The sequence below is a fragment of the Periplaneta americana genome, chromosome 7 (genome assembly GCF_040183065.1).
Source record: "Periplaneta americana isolate PAMFEO1 chromosome 7, P.americana_PAMFEO1_priV1, whole genome shotgun sequence".
Lineage (NCBI taxonomy): Eukaryota > Metazoa > Arthropoda > Insecta > Blattodea > Blattidae > Periplaneta > Periplaneta americana.
In genome coordinates this window covers 185,134,189-185,150,217 of record NC_091123.1, presented here as the reverse complement: position 1 = coordinate 185,150,217, position 16,029 = coordinate 185,134,189, and the positions used below count along the sequence as shown (strand labels likewise).

The 16,029-nt window shown below is 37.4% G+C and overlaps 1 protein-coding gene across 3 annotated transcripts in view; it reads right to left on the bottom strand.

The window, feature by feature from the left end:
* Window positions 1-810: 810 nt before the first annotated feature.
* The window catches only part of LOC138703833 (E3 ubiquitin-protein ligase ZNRF1), a 248,870-nt gene continuing 233,651 nt past the window's right edge, over window positions 811-16,029 (bottom strand). For all 3 annotated transcript variants that reach the window (XM_069832046.1, XM_069832045.1, XM_069832044.1), the window contains exons 2-4: window positions 15,512-15,607; window positions 12,278-12,383; window positions 811-3,683 (exon numbers count right to left, since the gene is read on the bottom strand). In XM_069832046.1, coding sequence (XP_069688147.1) covers window positions 3,626-3,683; window positions 12,278-12,383; window positions 15,512-15,607 — 260 coding nt within the window. In that variant the 3' untranslated portion in view covers window positions 811-3,625. The remainder of the gene's footprint in view (window positions 3,684-12,277; window positions 12,384-15,511; window positions 15,608-16,029) is intronic.

Genomic DNA, 16,029 nt, shown 5'->3' with positions numbered 1-16,029 from the left:
TTGATCAACAATTGGCTCTCTTCTGACAAAGGAAAAATTTTAGTCTGTACAAAAGAAACCAAATGACCTGGAAATGTACAAAAACTTGCCCAGACATGTTCAAACATTATTAACAAGAGCCAGAACAGGTCACATTGTCACTCAATTGTACCTACACTGATTTCACATTTCTGATAATCCTACTAGTCTGTGGTGTAATAATCTGGAACACATTCTTCTCTACTGTCCATCCATAAACCACAAAAGAAGTAAATTAAAATCATGAGTACCAGTTGCAGAAGACACAGCCCTGCAGTATATATTGACTACACCCCACCTCTGGCTACTAGCAACAGGCATCTATAATGAACACCGATCAAAATACCCCTCATTTCTCGTGAAAAACAACAACTGAATAGACTACAGTGGACTATAGTGGACTTCATGTTGTCAGCAAACAGCTGAATACATTAAGAAGATTGATTGATTGATTCTTATAATGAAGTACTGTTTGGATACTAAGCATTGTATATGATTTGCTACAAACCTACACAAGAAATTATTCTCCAATTCTACGTATTTTAAAAAATCTATGTGAAGTAGGGGATTCAGCACGGATCATGTGTATGGATTTAGACATAGAGCCTTTTCTTGGACTTCGGGTTCTTACGTCTCCACCTGCAACAGTCCTGGGCCCGCGCTCGTGGCAAACCTGTGGCAGCTCCATCAGTGGCCAAGCTTGACGTAACTGGATCGTAACACTGAATTCTTCTCTGGGATCTACGGGCGATGGATTTGGATCTGAGGGAAATGAAACTAAAACATTAATAGTAACTTTTATAATAGGACTTAATTATTAATATATCGTTCATATCCTTGCAATCACATCACAAGTAATGATAGTAGTAATAACGTTACACACACTACATAACTTGAAGTCTCCACCAAGAGTTCCTGGTGTTGAGCTTTGTCACCGTAAGTTCACGAGCAAACTGCACTTATTCACACTAGTTCTTCCATGGAAGAGGGGAATAGGTTCACAGTGCATATTTGCATCATTGCTAATTTCGTTTTTCAAATCACCAAACAGTTAAAAGAAATTAATACTATATTACTTGAAGGAACAAAATTAAACCAGACATGAATTATACAACAAGAACGAAAACAAGACAACTGCTAATGTGGTTCGTATGAAAAAGATTCTGTTTTCAAAGTAAAGAGTAATTTTAAATATAAAGAAAATCTATTAAATTACTCAGAACAGATAAAATCTTAACGTTAATAAAAATTAAAACAGCTGTCGAACATAAATTAACTGAAAGGTGAATCACTAGGACAGATAACAAAGGCACAACCTAAACAGTAACAATGGTGTTAAATGTCATTGCCTGCCATTTGAATTCAGCACCAGAATTTGCACGCAAATCTGGGATCGTGTGTCGTGAATATGTTGGAAGAATGTGATGAGGATGTCGTAAATGTTTTGCAGTTGAAGTGCTCTTCACTGCAGACGATGGCAGATAAGGATGTTCCACTCGTGTCTTGCTCCATCCCCCACAATGAAAGTTCCGATACGAGCTTTATCTGCAAGCAACACACCCCTACATGGAGATATGTGGATATATGGCACAATAACAAATCATGCTCACTGTAGTTGCTCAGTCTTTTATGTGTAAAATTACTCTTAGACAAAGGAAGGAACCATTGTAACCTTGTCTTCCACAGACCACGACCAATAAATACAAAAAGATGTGTTCCTTCACTAACCAAGTTCAAATTCAAATTATTTAAAAACTGACATTTCAACTATTTCAACTACATTCTCACTCACATAAACCTTTAAGAGCTTACATTACGTTCTTCGTTACTAATTTGTATCAAAATTTTCCTAAGAGGGAAAGAAAAAGGGCTGAAAAAAGGAACACCCTCTTACAACTCTTCACAGATAACTCAGTACATTGTAATATAGCAACATATTCCATGCTTCTATGACAAACTTAATAGAACTGATGTTATCATTTTATAACAAACCTTTCGTCAGCCCCATTTAAAACTTGTAGATGACAAATTAAGCATAAAAATCAGAAGTTTCGTTAAATGTCACATTTTTAAAAACTAAAATGAATCCCCTTACTCTGTGGAAGATCTGTGCCACAAATACCAAGAAACAGACTAAAACACAATGCAGCTGTAAATCCATCAACAATCACAAAGAAAGTCTTTACCGATGACGGGGCCATTCCATTACTTCCAGTCTTTCAAATGTGCCCAGGCTTCAAGTTGCCTTCACTTGAAGCCCATGCGACTTACTATCGGCAGCGACAAGACATCAACATATATATTTTTTAGTCTAAACAATCTCTACTTCTTCTGCCAAGCACTGATGAATAGAAACATATGATTTTACTTTGGTAGATATTTGGGCATACTGTTTGTTTTCATAAGGGTTTAGAATAGAACATCTTACTGTTTCACAATATCAACTGCATTCCTATGTCTCTAGGCGCCACATTATTTACACAGACCTCAGAAACATTACACCCATTCCTATGAAAAGTCCATGAATTCATGGCCTCACTAATTTCAGATACATGGCCCGTGTTCCTAACAGATCAAACTATTATTTTCTTAGGTGCCGCATCTGGTCTTTGGTGTGCCACAAGTATGCCGACACTCGTGAGTCTATCAACTGTATGTTCTCCTATGAGATTTCTTATGAAAGTATCAAAAATATCACTTTGCTGTGAAAGAGACTGCATATCCCCCGTCCCTTTCAAAGCAATGATGTGTGTGCCCATTATTTTCTACATATCTTTCCAAAAAATGTCTGAACCATGTATTTGGTTTCAGTAAAAAACTGTATGATAGATGTTACTCGTTGCATCGTGACAAGTAAAGAGAAAAACGAATATGAACAAATTAAAAATGACTTATTCTCTTTCTATGGTTTCTGGTACAAGACTCATTATTTTAGTGGTTTCATTTGGAATTAATATTATTATTTTATTATTATTATATATTACTAAACTTATTTATATATTTATATGATGTATATTCGTTAAACAAATCTTTCATTTAAACTTATGTAACATAACAGCCTGCGTAACGTGGAGCAAGCGTGAGTGCAATTCCATAACCCGGCTGGCTGCAAAGTTCGGTCTCCATCAAGAACCACTAAGTTGAACAAACATTAAGTCACTCTAGAATTCTGCCTCCAATATATCTTTAAAGAAGCGTAATTGTTTCCACCCACAGTTCTGAATGTTTCCAGCAATATCTTGAGTAGGAAGAAGTAGCTTGTTGGTATGTGGAATTTTAAAGCCATGCCGCTGGTTGCCGGTGAGTAGCTGAAACTTATTGTGGTTCGAAGCTCCCATGTCTTCTTGCGTCTGTAGGTTCCTACTTCGCTACTGGCATTGATGTATCCTGAAAAAGCCCATTTATAAACTATTGCAGAGGTGAAAAGCTGCAGTTCAATGTGGCGGCAGATCTTGGAAGGAGCTATTCAAAGGTTGTGGATGGCAACTGGTGGTTGTAGAGGTGAAGGCAAATCCTTATCCGTGGATGGTGACCGCAACCAATCCAGTAACAACACGAGGAGCTGCATCAGTTGGTGAGCATCTTGCTCCCTGGAGGTGCACGGAGGCTAGTCCCCAGGGTGTTCTGGACATGACCGGTTAACCTCAAACCACCTATCGATGCAGCTGAAATCAAATATCCAAATAAATCAGTCTTGTTCCTCTCATTGGCAATGCAAACTTACTTTTATCTTCTTTCTTTGTGAGAGAAGAAAAACATGATTTTGTAAAATGTGTGTGTGTGCGTGCGTACGTGTGTGTGTGTTTTTTTGTTTTATTTCATCATCCAACATGTTCCATTACACAGCGTAATAATACATGCCCTGGTTTTCTTATTACTTACAACTTACTTACAAATGGCTTTTAAGGAACCCGGAGGTTCATTGCCGCCCTCACATAAGCCCGCCATCGGTCCCTATCCTGTGCAAGATTAATTCATTCTCTATCATCACACCCCACCTCCCTCAAATCCATTTTAATATTATTCTCCCATCTACGTCTCGGCCTCCCTAAAGGTCTTTTTCCCTCCGGTCTCCCAACTAACACTCTATATGCATTTCTGGATTCGCCCATACGTGCTACATGCCCTGCCCATCTCAAACGTCTGGATTTTAAGTTCCTAATTATGTTAGCTGAAGAATACAATGCGTGCAGTTCTGTGTTGTGTAACTTTCTCCATTCTCCTGTAACTTCATCCCGCTTAGCCCCAAATATTTTCCTAAGCACCTTATTCTCAAACACCCTTAACCTATATTCCTCTCTCAGAGTGAGAGTCCAAGTTTCACAACCATACAGAAGAACCGGTAATATAACTGTTTTATAAATTCTAACTTTCAGATTTTTGGACAGTAGACTGGATAGTATGAGCTTCTCAACCGAATAATAACACGCATTTCCGGTTTTCTTATTAGGAATTTATAAATATTTTTCTTAATTAATGTGTGTGTGCGTGTGTATGCCCGCGCGCGCGTGTCCTGGGATCGATACCCGGCCCAGAACATTTTTTTCCTTGAATTTATTGAAGTCTGTTTTACAGGGAGCTTTACCTGAAAGCTAGATTTGCATAATATATAACTTACAGTAAAATCCCTCGTATGCAGCACCCAAATAACTGGCAATACCAAAACAACGGCACTTTTGGCGAGGCCAAAAAAAAAATTATTCATGCGAAAGGGAAGAGTCGGACGAAGATGTAAGTGGTTTTCGTGAATCGTAGGACATGCCGCACATTGTGTTTACTCTACACTGTTCACGTGTGAATACGAAAACAGAAAACCCCGTTATGTCCCTGCAGTAGATCGGGTAGCATTGGTAAGCTCTCACTTGGGCCTTGCAAACAATGTGCAGAGACGATATCTTTAAATTTACCACTTGAACTCGTTTCCAAGGAGTGTTGGATGAGCCTAAATAGGAAAGTATGAAATTCTCTGTTATGCTCTAGTGCGTGAAAGTTTCATATCACTGAACCGTATGCTTCAAAAGTTATTTGTGAGGGCGGCAATGAACCTCCGGGTTCCTTAAAAGCCAGCAAGTAAGTAAAAGGTAAGGTAAAGGTAAAGGTATCCCTGTAACATGTCATGAAGGCACTTGGGGGGCATGGAGGTAGAGCCCCATGCTTTCCGGCACCACACCCCGGGAAAGACCCGGTACTCAATTTTATAGGAGGCTGAGTGAACCTCGGGGCCGTTCTGAAAGTTTGGCAACGAGAAAAAAATCCTGTCACCACCTGGGATCGAACCCCAGACCTTCCAGTCCGTAGCCAGCTGCTCTACCAACTGAGCTACCCGGCCGCCTAAAGGTAAAGGTATCCCCGTAACATGCCATGAAGGCACTTGGGGGGCATGGAGGTAGAGCCCCATGCTTTCCATGACCTCGGCACTAGAATGAGGTGGTGTGGTCAGCACCATGCTCTGGCCGCCTTTTACCCCCGGGAAAGACCCGGTACTCAATTTTATAGGAGGCTGAGTGAACCTCGGGGCCGTTCTGAAAGTTTGGCAACGAGAAAAAAATCCTGTCACCACCTGGGATCGAACCCCGGACCTTCCAGTCCGTAGCCAGCTGCTCTACCAACTGAGCTACCCGGCCGCTAAAGGTAAAGGTATCCCCGTAACATGCCATGAAGGCACTTGGGGGGCATGGAGGTAGAGCCCCATGCTTTCCATGACCTCGGCACTAGAATGAGGTGGTGTGGTCGGCACCACGCTCTGACTGCCTTTTACCCCCGGGAAAGACCCAGTACTCAATTTTATAGGAGGCTGAGTGAACCTCGGGGTCGTTCTGAAAGTTTGGCAACGAGAAAAAATCCTGTCACCACCTGGGATCGAACCCCGGACTTTCCAGTCCGTAGCCAGCTGCTCTACCAACTGAGCTAACCGGCCGCCCCATTCAAGTAATAATATATATAAAAAAGAAGACATTAGAGATACGTTAAAGAGGTTCAAATCATCGAGCGCTATAGTCGCGACGCTGTTATTCCCGGCGTGACTCCTCCTCTTTGCTTACGTCTTAGGAAGTGAAGGCTCTACAAAGTCTAGGTAGGTAGTATCGTTCGCCATTTTTGTTCTTTCGTTGCCGAGCTACCATACGAGGAATCTTTTTGCCACACCGTTAAATATTATCATGTCGTAGCTCCTATGATAATAATTCAGCAAATAATTGAGCGGCAAATAACGTCCTCGTGTGCTTTCTGCGAACGCCAACGAAAGAGCCAAAATGGCGGGCGATTATATTAAGTATTTATCGAGCCTTAAGAAATGAATAACGTCTTCATCAGCGAATCACAAGACGCACACGTTTAAATGTTGCCGACTTGCAACGCGATTGGCTGCTGGAAATTAGAGCGACGGGACTATAATTCATCTTCATAGTTGCGAGATGTTGGTTACACTGCTCACGTCACATGGCCGCCATTTAAAATTGTCATAAGGTTACTAAAACATTTAGTATATTTTACGCTATTATGTATTACTGTATTACAATAATTATCAATAATTATACCGTATACTTACTTACTTACTTACAAATGGCTTTTAAGGAACCCGAAGGTTCATTGCCGCCCTCACATAAGCCCGCCATCGGTCCCTATCCTGTGCAAGATTAAGCCAGTCTCTATCATCATACCCCACCTCCCTCAAATCCATTTTAATATTATCCTCCCATCTACGTCTCGGCCTCCCTAAAGGTCTTTTTCCCTCCGGTCTCCCAACTAACACTCTATATGCATTTCTGGATTCGCCCATACGTGCTACATGCCCTGCCCATCTCAAACGTCTGGATTTCAAGTTCCTAATTATGTCAGGTGAAGAATACAATGCGTGCAGTTCTGTGTTGTGTAACTTTCTCCATTCTCCTGTAACTTCATCCCGCTTAGCCCCAAATATTTTCCTAAGCACCTTATTCTCAAACACCCTTAACCTATGTTCCTCTCTCAGAGTGAGAGTCCAAGTTTCACAGCCATATAGAAGAACCGGTAATATAACTGTTTTATAAATTCTAACTTTCAGATTTTTGGACAGCAGACTGGATGATAAGAGCTTCTCAACCGAATAATAACACGCATTTCCCATATTTATTCTGCGTTTAATTTCCTCCCGAGTGTCATTTATATTTGTTACTGTTGCTCCAAGATATATGAATTTTTCCACCTCTTCGAAGGATAAATCTCCAATATTTATATTTCCATTTCGTACAATATTCCCGTCACGAGACATAATCATATACTTTGTCTTTTCGGGATTTACTTCCAAACCGATCGCTTTACTTGCTTCAAGTAAAATTTCCGTGTTTTCCCTAACCGTTTGTGTATTTTCTCCTAACATATTCACGTCATCTGCATAGACAAGAAGCTGATGTAGCCCGTTCAATTCCAAACCCTGCCTGTTATCCTGAACTTTCCTAATGGCATATTCTAAAGCGAAGTTAAAAAGTAAAGGTGATAGTGCATCTCCCTGCTTTAGCCCGCAGTGAATTGGAAAAGCATCAGATAGAAACTGACCTATACGGACTCTGCTGTATGTTTCACTGAGACACATTTTAATTAATCGAACTAGTTTCTTGGGAATACCAAATTCAATAAGAATATCATATAATACTTCCCTCTTAACCGAGTCATATGCCTTTTTGAAATCTATGAATAACTGATGTACTGTACCCTTATACTCCCATTTTTTCTCCATTATCTGCCGAATACAAAAAATCTGATCAATAGTCGATCTATTACGCCGAAAACCGCACTGATGATCCCCAATAATTTCATCTACGTACGGAGTTAATCTCCTCAAAAGAATATTGGACAAAATTTTGTACGACGTCAACAAAAGTGATATTCCTCGAAAGTTACCACAGTTGGTTTTGTCCCCCTTTTTAAAAATAGGTACAATTATGGACTCCTTCCATTGTTCTGGTACAATTTCCTTTTCCCAAATAGCAAGTACAAGTTTATAAATTTCGCTATATAATGCACTTCCACCCTCTTGTATTAATTCTGCTGGAATTTGATCGATACCTGGAGACTTGTACTTTTTCAGATTTTCTATCGCAATTTCGACTTCTGAAAGCGTGGGTTCGGGTATAAATGGCTCAGCAGTTTGTATTTCAATATCGTCCCGATCATTTCTATTTGGCCTATGAACATTTAGTAGTTGCGCAAAATAGTTTTTCCATCTGTTTAGGATTGATGGAGAGTCTGCAAGCAAGTCACCATTCTCATCCTTGATCACGTTTACCCTTGACTGATATCCGTTCTTAAATTCCTTTATACCCTTATATAAATCTCGAATGTTTTTATTCTTACTATTTGTTTCTACCTCATTCAGTTTTTCCTTCAAGTAACCTCTCTTTTTATTCCTAAGTGTACGACTTGCTTCCCGTCTTTCATTGAAATAATTATCTCTCTTCTCCTCAACTGGATCCTGTAAGAATTTCAATTTTGCCTGTTTCCTTCTTTCTACTACCATGCAACAATCTTCATCAAACCACGGTTTCTTTTTCTTAGTTTCATAATAACCTATGCTCTGCTCAGCTGCAATTTTGATACTATCTCTGATATTTTCCCACACGCTATTAACATCTAATTCTTTCTCAACTTCGTCGGAACTTTCTAAAGTGGCAAACCTATTCGAAATTTCGACCTGATAATTTTGCTTAGCTTCCTCGTCCTTTAATTTCAAAATATTGAATTTAGTAATATTAACTTGTTGCTCTACTCGCTTGGCTACTGATAATCTTTCTCTTAATTCTCCAATCACCAAATAATGGTCAGAATTACAGTCTGCACCCCTGAAAGTTCGAATATCTACTATACTAGTATGTCTCCGTTTATCTATCAAGATGTGATCTATTTGGTTGTGTGTCAATCCATCTGGAGAAGTCCAAGTATATTTATGTATATCCTTATGGGGGAATGTTGTACTTTTGACAATTAAATTTTTCGATGTGGCAAAGTTGACTAATCTAACTCCATTGTCACTACTAATTGCGTGTAGGCTCTCTTTTCCAATAGTTGGTCTAAAAATATCCTCCCGTCCTACTTTAGCGTTGAAATCCCCCAATAAAATTTTCATGTGATACCTAGGGAACTGATCAAAAGTATTTTCCAATTCGTCATAGAACCTATCCTTTATATAGTCGTCTTTCTCTTCTGTAGGGGCGTGAGCATTTATAACTATGATGTCGCACCATCTACCCTTAAGTACTAAATATGATAACCTGTCACTGATAAATTCGACCTTTTTTTACTGCTGATTTTATTCTTTTATGTACAAAGAATCCTGTTCCTAATTGGTGATTATTGTTTCCTTCCCCATAATACAACAAGTAATCTCCTATTTGTGATATGCCATTCCCATCTAACCTAACCTCCTGTACTCCCACAAAGTCTATTCTATATCTAGCTAGTTCTTTTGCTACTAATGTTACCCCTCCTGTTCTATAAAGACTAGTTACGTTCCAAGTGCCAAATCGTATTCAGTACTAAAAATAAACACTGTACGTATTTAAAAACTTTATTTTTAAATATCTATACAAAAATTAATAAATTTCAACATGGAAAAAAGTGTTTGTGCAGTACAGTGTGTCTTTACATAAGCTATAAACGTATTTTCCAATTATCCGGAAAAATCAATTATCTGGCATTGGCTTTGTCCCACAGTTGCCAGATACAAGGAATTCTACTGTACGTACGTTAACAGAAAACCACAATATTTCGTGGGTTTCTGGTGTCTTGTGAGCCCACTCGAGTTATGTGGATAGAAAGGGAAAAATTGAGACGGTGTCGGGTGAAGTTCCTGGGTAGCTCAGTCGGTAAAGCGTTGGTGCGCTAATAAGCTAACATTCTCATGGGGGCAGATAAAAAAGTTAAATTTTTTTCTTCCACCATGTTAATAATGTCAAAACAAGTGTTTATACAAATTTTCACCACTCGAACGCAATTACGAGGCAGTCCAGAAAGTAATTTTCCCTGGGGCCGTTTACAGAAAAAAGCACAACTGCATGGAAATATTTATTGAAAAAGATAGAGCAATTGTTGCGCTATTTGTCAACATATTCCCCAAAGGAATTGAGTCATTTGTCATCAATTTTTGTGTCGTAGAAGTCAGCCGCTTCAGATCGGAACCAGCGTTCGACTGCGTCTGCAGTTCTCTCTGTCGATCCCATGATATGAGGAATGTCTCAATTTCGATGGAAAATATGTTGAAAAATAGCTCAACAATTGCTGTGTTGGTTGCAATAAATTTGTCCAATGAAACTGTGTTTTTTTTCTGTTAACGGCCCCTAGCGAACTTATTTTTTTATGGCCCTCGTAAGTGGCCAAAATTTGTATAAGCACTTATTTTGACATTATTAACATGGTGGAAGAAAAAATTTTAACTTTTTTATCTGCCCCCATCAGAATGTGTGCTTGTAAGCCAAAGATCCCAAGATCGATACCCGGCCCCAGAACAATTTTTCCCCTGAATTTATTGAGTTTATTATTGTTAAATAATAATGGAATTATTATAATATCAGTTCTGTTTATAATATTCTCGTATCTAAAAAGTAGACCTCGGATTTTTAGACTGGAATAGGATAGGTTGCAGCAATTTTATATAAAAATCCCTAAATATATGCAACACGAGAAACTCTTGAGCGATGATATTGCCTAAATCTAGGTGTATTAAAGAACGCATGTTTCAGCCTACGCTAAACATGCCTAAAATCCGAGGTATACTAATGAGTATACCGCACATTACAAGTGTAAGTGTAACTAAAACAGCTATACCTTACTTGCATCACAAACAATATACTACCCTTAAAACGAGCTAATTTGTCACGATTAATACGAACTGCTGTGTCCCGTATTACAGACATTTTAGCTGTCAGTCCAACAGCAATATTTGAACTAAGTTTGTGTGGTCTTCTTCGGAAACAACATGAATAAACTTGCTAGCCGCTGCTATACCACTGAGACCTGGGTTGTCTGCTGGGGACATTGTGGTAAAGTTTCTACTGTAGTTTACTTCCTCTATCCTCTTCTAAGTCAGTCCAATGCTGAAGATCTTTACCTTTGGCGGATCCAAGGGAGATGCGTAGCTCATTCGTTGTAATTAAGTATCATTGAAAAAACAGAATTCAGTTATTTGAACAACAATACATTAAAATGATTAAAGGGAATAATTCTTGTAAATATGATAATTTTGATAGGCCTACATAATACAGTAATTGTGATTCAAACTGAAATGTTTCTAGGTAGAATCTTTATAAGAAAATTTTCTAGTACCGATCTTAGTAGTAAAGAGTTGAAAAATAAGAAAATGTTGGCAAAATATGAAGTCCATACTCCAAAAATATGAAGCGGGGAGGGGGGAAAGAAAAGTAAAATTTTCATGAAAAACAAAAATTAATTGTATCCTAATATAAGCTACACGGCGAGAAATTCTCTGTTAATTAGTGATGATGGGGAAGCTGTAACTGTTTAGTTTAATTAATTTTATTTTAATTGTCAAAATGTCTTTAACAAGTGATATTAGTTACTAAATGTTACGTTTATTCACTATTAGTTATGTTTTATAATATATATAAAGTCCCCCCCCCCAAAAAATTAGTTACGATGTTCTGGGGTTTTTCCAACAAACAAACATGGAAGTAAGCAAAGAATTGCTATTTTTCTAAGTATTAGAGTGAATGGAAGTATGTATGAACAAATGTTATAATATATGTAAAAACTACAGTATAAAATCACAAAAAATTATTTTTTTCTGCTGCAACAGACATTTTTTTTTATCAAGACTTAAGAGGAATGAAGTAATTCATGTTTAGATTGTCAAAATCAATAAATGTTACTTTATTACTCCGTGTATAAAAGTTTTCTACATTACGTATTTTACATGTATACACGTCAAATAAGTGCAGGTAATTTACTCGCCCAACCTTGCGCATGATTCATGTCATTAGTCCTTTAAGAAAATCGAAGCTCGTCTCCAAAACTCTCCAGTAGACTGGAAATGCATCAAAGGAAGGTCGGTGTTGGGAAAAATAATGTATGAACAAATATGACAATTTTTACGAAATATGACATATGAAAAAAGTGTCTCATTTCGATTCTACTCATGACCAAACATAGAAGTTATGATTCCCAATACATTGCGATTAAAAATATTGAATTTCATATTTTTCCGCTCTGTACTTATCTGAATATTTTGACAGTTTCTATATGTGTGATGTTTTAACAGACTTGCACTCACCTCTTGTGGTAAATACAGAGACAGGGCAGCCTTGCTATAGTGTCGCCCTGCTGGAGATCCTCCAGACAGATGACACACTCTCCCTTATCCTCTGTTAGCACGTCCTCTGTAATACAAAATCACTATGTCAGTCGCATTACTGGCTACAGACTGACTACCAAATCATACATATATCAACTGACATTACACTATACAACACAACACAACGGTATGAGAAAACCCACTCGCAGTAAATGAATGACGTGACTTTTTACGTTTTCGTTCATTTTTAATTCAACGATTCTGTATGCCGTGGAAATATTAAACCTTATACCAAATACCTTACTATAATACCGGACAGCTGTATACTAGCAGCATTGGCATGAGTGCGAAATATCGCGGACCTGATATCTAGCGGAGCAGGATGGAATTACGTCCACATATACAAATATTAACATAGCGAGATTCGGACTATTGTTTAAAACGTGAGTTACTAGTGTGGAGTAATATATGAAACACTTAAGAAATGTTGATTAATATTCAATGTAATAGTAATATGCGTTACAAGAGCGGTATGTTGAAGTTTTCATGTTCGAGGAAAAGTTTCAAAAAGCGAAACGTAGTTGAGCTTTTTTAATTTCCGAGAATTGAAAGAAAACATACCGCTCGTGTATCGTACATTATTTTGTGCGAAGATCGCTTATTACATAGGCTACCTGAAAGAGGAATTTCTAATTAGTTGCAATGAAATCTGCATCTTGGTTTCTGTTCAATGACGGCAAATTTGCAAAACAAAAATATCTATCTCCAACATTGTTGCTTTAAAATGTTTTCTGTGTTTACTATACTCCAGCAGGCCGTGATATACGTCTGTCTTCCCCCCCCCCCCAGTCTATAAATGCGAACTTAAAACAAACGGTAAGGTTATGTAATGATTTATTTTTCATTTTAATATTTTAACAATATTATTTATATAACATATTGCAGTAATAACATCGGCAAGTTTGTTGATTTTTTCACGGCTTCCTTAATGTTACTTGCATCACGAATGCAGTAACTTTAGTGGAGTTGTAGAGTTTACTTAATTTTTGCAAATATTTAAAAACAATAATTAACAGTGCAATTTAGGTGAAATTGCAATCGTAAGTTTCCAATTTATAATTATTACTATATTGAACGTTTCTAAAAATAAAATGTTAAAAGCCTAAAGCAGTAAAATCAATATGTCACTTAAGCGGTAAGAAAAGGGAAATTGTTATGTGTGTTAGGTTAGGAATACTGAATGTGGAATTTTAGACTTTCCGCGGATTGGTTTTGTGCGGAAACCAAGCAAATACGCACGATCTCGCACAAAATTATTAGCTTATATCAAAGCTGCATATTATGAGAAATATTGCATACTTCATATTACTTTCCGTAATTAATTGTTACGTATTTTTTCTTTGGTTTAGTGAGAATACAATAATCCTTTATATACGCATTGCTGACAACTGCAAAGATAAAATTGATAGTAATATGATGCTTGTAATAATAATTAGTAAAGGCATGTGGACAACAATAAAACTTAATTTGATAAAACCTTAAAATCCAACACATTTTAACTTCTATTTATTTATTAGGTCTAAATAAAAAAACTGATTTGTATTTTTCTATCAACATAAAGACGAAGGAATTAGGCCTACTAAAGAATGTTGTTGACTCACGTTTTATGAACTGTCGGAAATTGAAAGTACGATTTGGAGCAATTTGTAATGCTGCAATTTTGTAGCAATTATAAACAGCACATATACACCCTGACATTTTAACACAGCACTAATCAATAAAACTATTAACTAGCCCAGCAACAATATACATTGCAGTTGATTACAGCTTGTTTCGCGAGTATGACCACACCGGCCGCCTAGGTAGCAGCACCAGCGACGTTCGCACATAAAACTGCTAGCTGTCCGGTATTATTATAGTAAGGTATTTGTTAATACTACAACAAACCTGTCACAACAATACTTTATAAGACTAGATGATACAAGAACAAGGAAACAATGGTTAACATTTCCAGTAGTATAACTCAAATTACAGAAATAAATCGTAGACTTCGACAATTGTGTCCTCATTCGTCCCACTATTTTCAAGCATGTATTTGGACGAAATAATAGGGATTTGGATGGCCAAGATTAAATATTTTATTATTACCCAAGTAAATGTCATTACAATATTTTAATTTTAAAATCTTGTGATGTGAACTTCTACAAACCAATTGCGATAGGAAAAATACGGGAATTTTACTTGAAGAAAGTAAAGAAATAGGTTTGGAAGTAAATCAACAAAAAGACAAAGTATATGACTATGTCTCGTGACGGGAATATTGTACGAAATGGAAATATAAAAATTGGAAATTTATGCTTTGAAGTGGTGGAAAAATTCAAATATCTTCGAGCAACAGTAACAAATATAAATGATACTCGGGAGGAAATTAAACACATGGGAAATGCGTGTTATTATTCGGTTGAGAAGCTTTTATTATCCAATCTACCGTCAAAAAATCTGAAAGTTAAAATTTATAAAACAGTTATATTACCGGTTGTTCTTTATGATTGTGAAACTTGGACTCTCACTTTGAGAGAGGAACATAGGTTAAGGGTGTTTGAGAATAAGGTGCTTAGGAAAATATTTGGGGCTAAGAGGGATGAAGTTACAGGAGAATGGAGAAAGTTACACAACACAGAACTGCACGCATTGTATTATTCACCTGACATAATAAGGAACATTAAATCCAGACGTTTGAGATGGGCAGGGCATGTAGCACGTATGGGCGAATCCAGAAATGCATATAGAGTGTGAGTTGGGAGGCCGGAGGGAAAAAGACCTTTGGGGAGACCGAGACTTAGATGGGAAGATAATATTAAAATGGATTTGAGGGAGGTGGGATATGATGATAGAGACTGGATTAATCTTGCTCAGGATAGGGACCGATGGCGGGCTTATGTGAGGGCGGCAATGAATCTCCGGGTTCCTTAAAAGCCAGTAAGTAAGTAAGTAAGTAAGTGAGTAAGTAAGTAAGTAATAATAATAAAATAATAATAATAATAAAATAATAATAATAATAATAATAATAATAATAATGTTTGAACTGTCTGACTTAACACTTCAGAAATTAATTCGACGACAAATCATTATGAAACAAAACAAATACGTAAAAGCTAATATAAACAATACATTTTAATACAAAATGTAACTGAAGTTCCTACAGAGACTTACCATTGTAGCTGAGCCGGGGTTTGGTGAGGCACATCACTAGGTGGCATTCTATGTCGTCTGGCAGCACGAACTTGGCACAAACCGGGCATTTTATACCTGGAAAAGTGAACGACAATCATTATTATTCGATATAATATTTCTTATTTAACTTCTAAAAGAAACAGAAAACAGAAATGAAAATTCTGTCACAGGTTTGTCTTCAAAGGGGGAGATTAGGATTCTAAGGATCAGGACAGTGGTTGACATCTCGAGTATTGTACTTCGTTATTTTGCAGAGTACGAAAATAATAAAAATTATTTTATAGTTTTCTGCCCAATTTTCTTTCATTGCAAACACAGCATTCTCCAATTTTCCGCCTTCTATTTACAAGGGAAGGGTTTCGGCTCGAACAGGAATTTCGCATCCAAAATTTGTATACAGGCCCATCTTTACATCTCTAAAACTCCCAAAAGCATTCGTTTGTGTAATGTGTGGTTTGTCTGTTAGAGCACTGTACAAGTTGAGGGGTGGGGAGAGC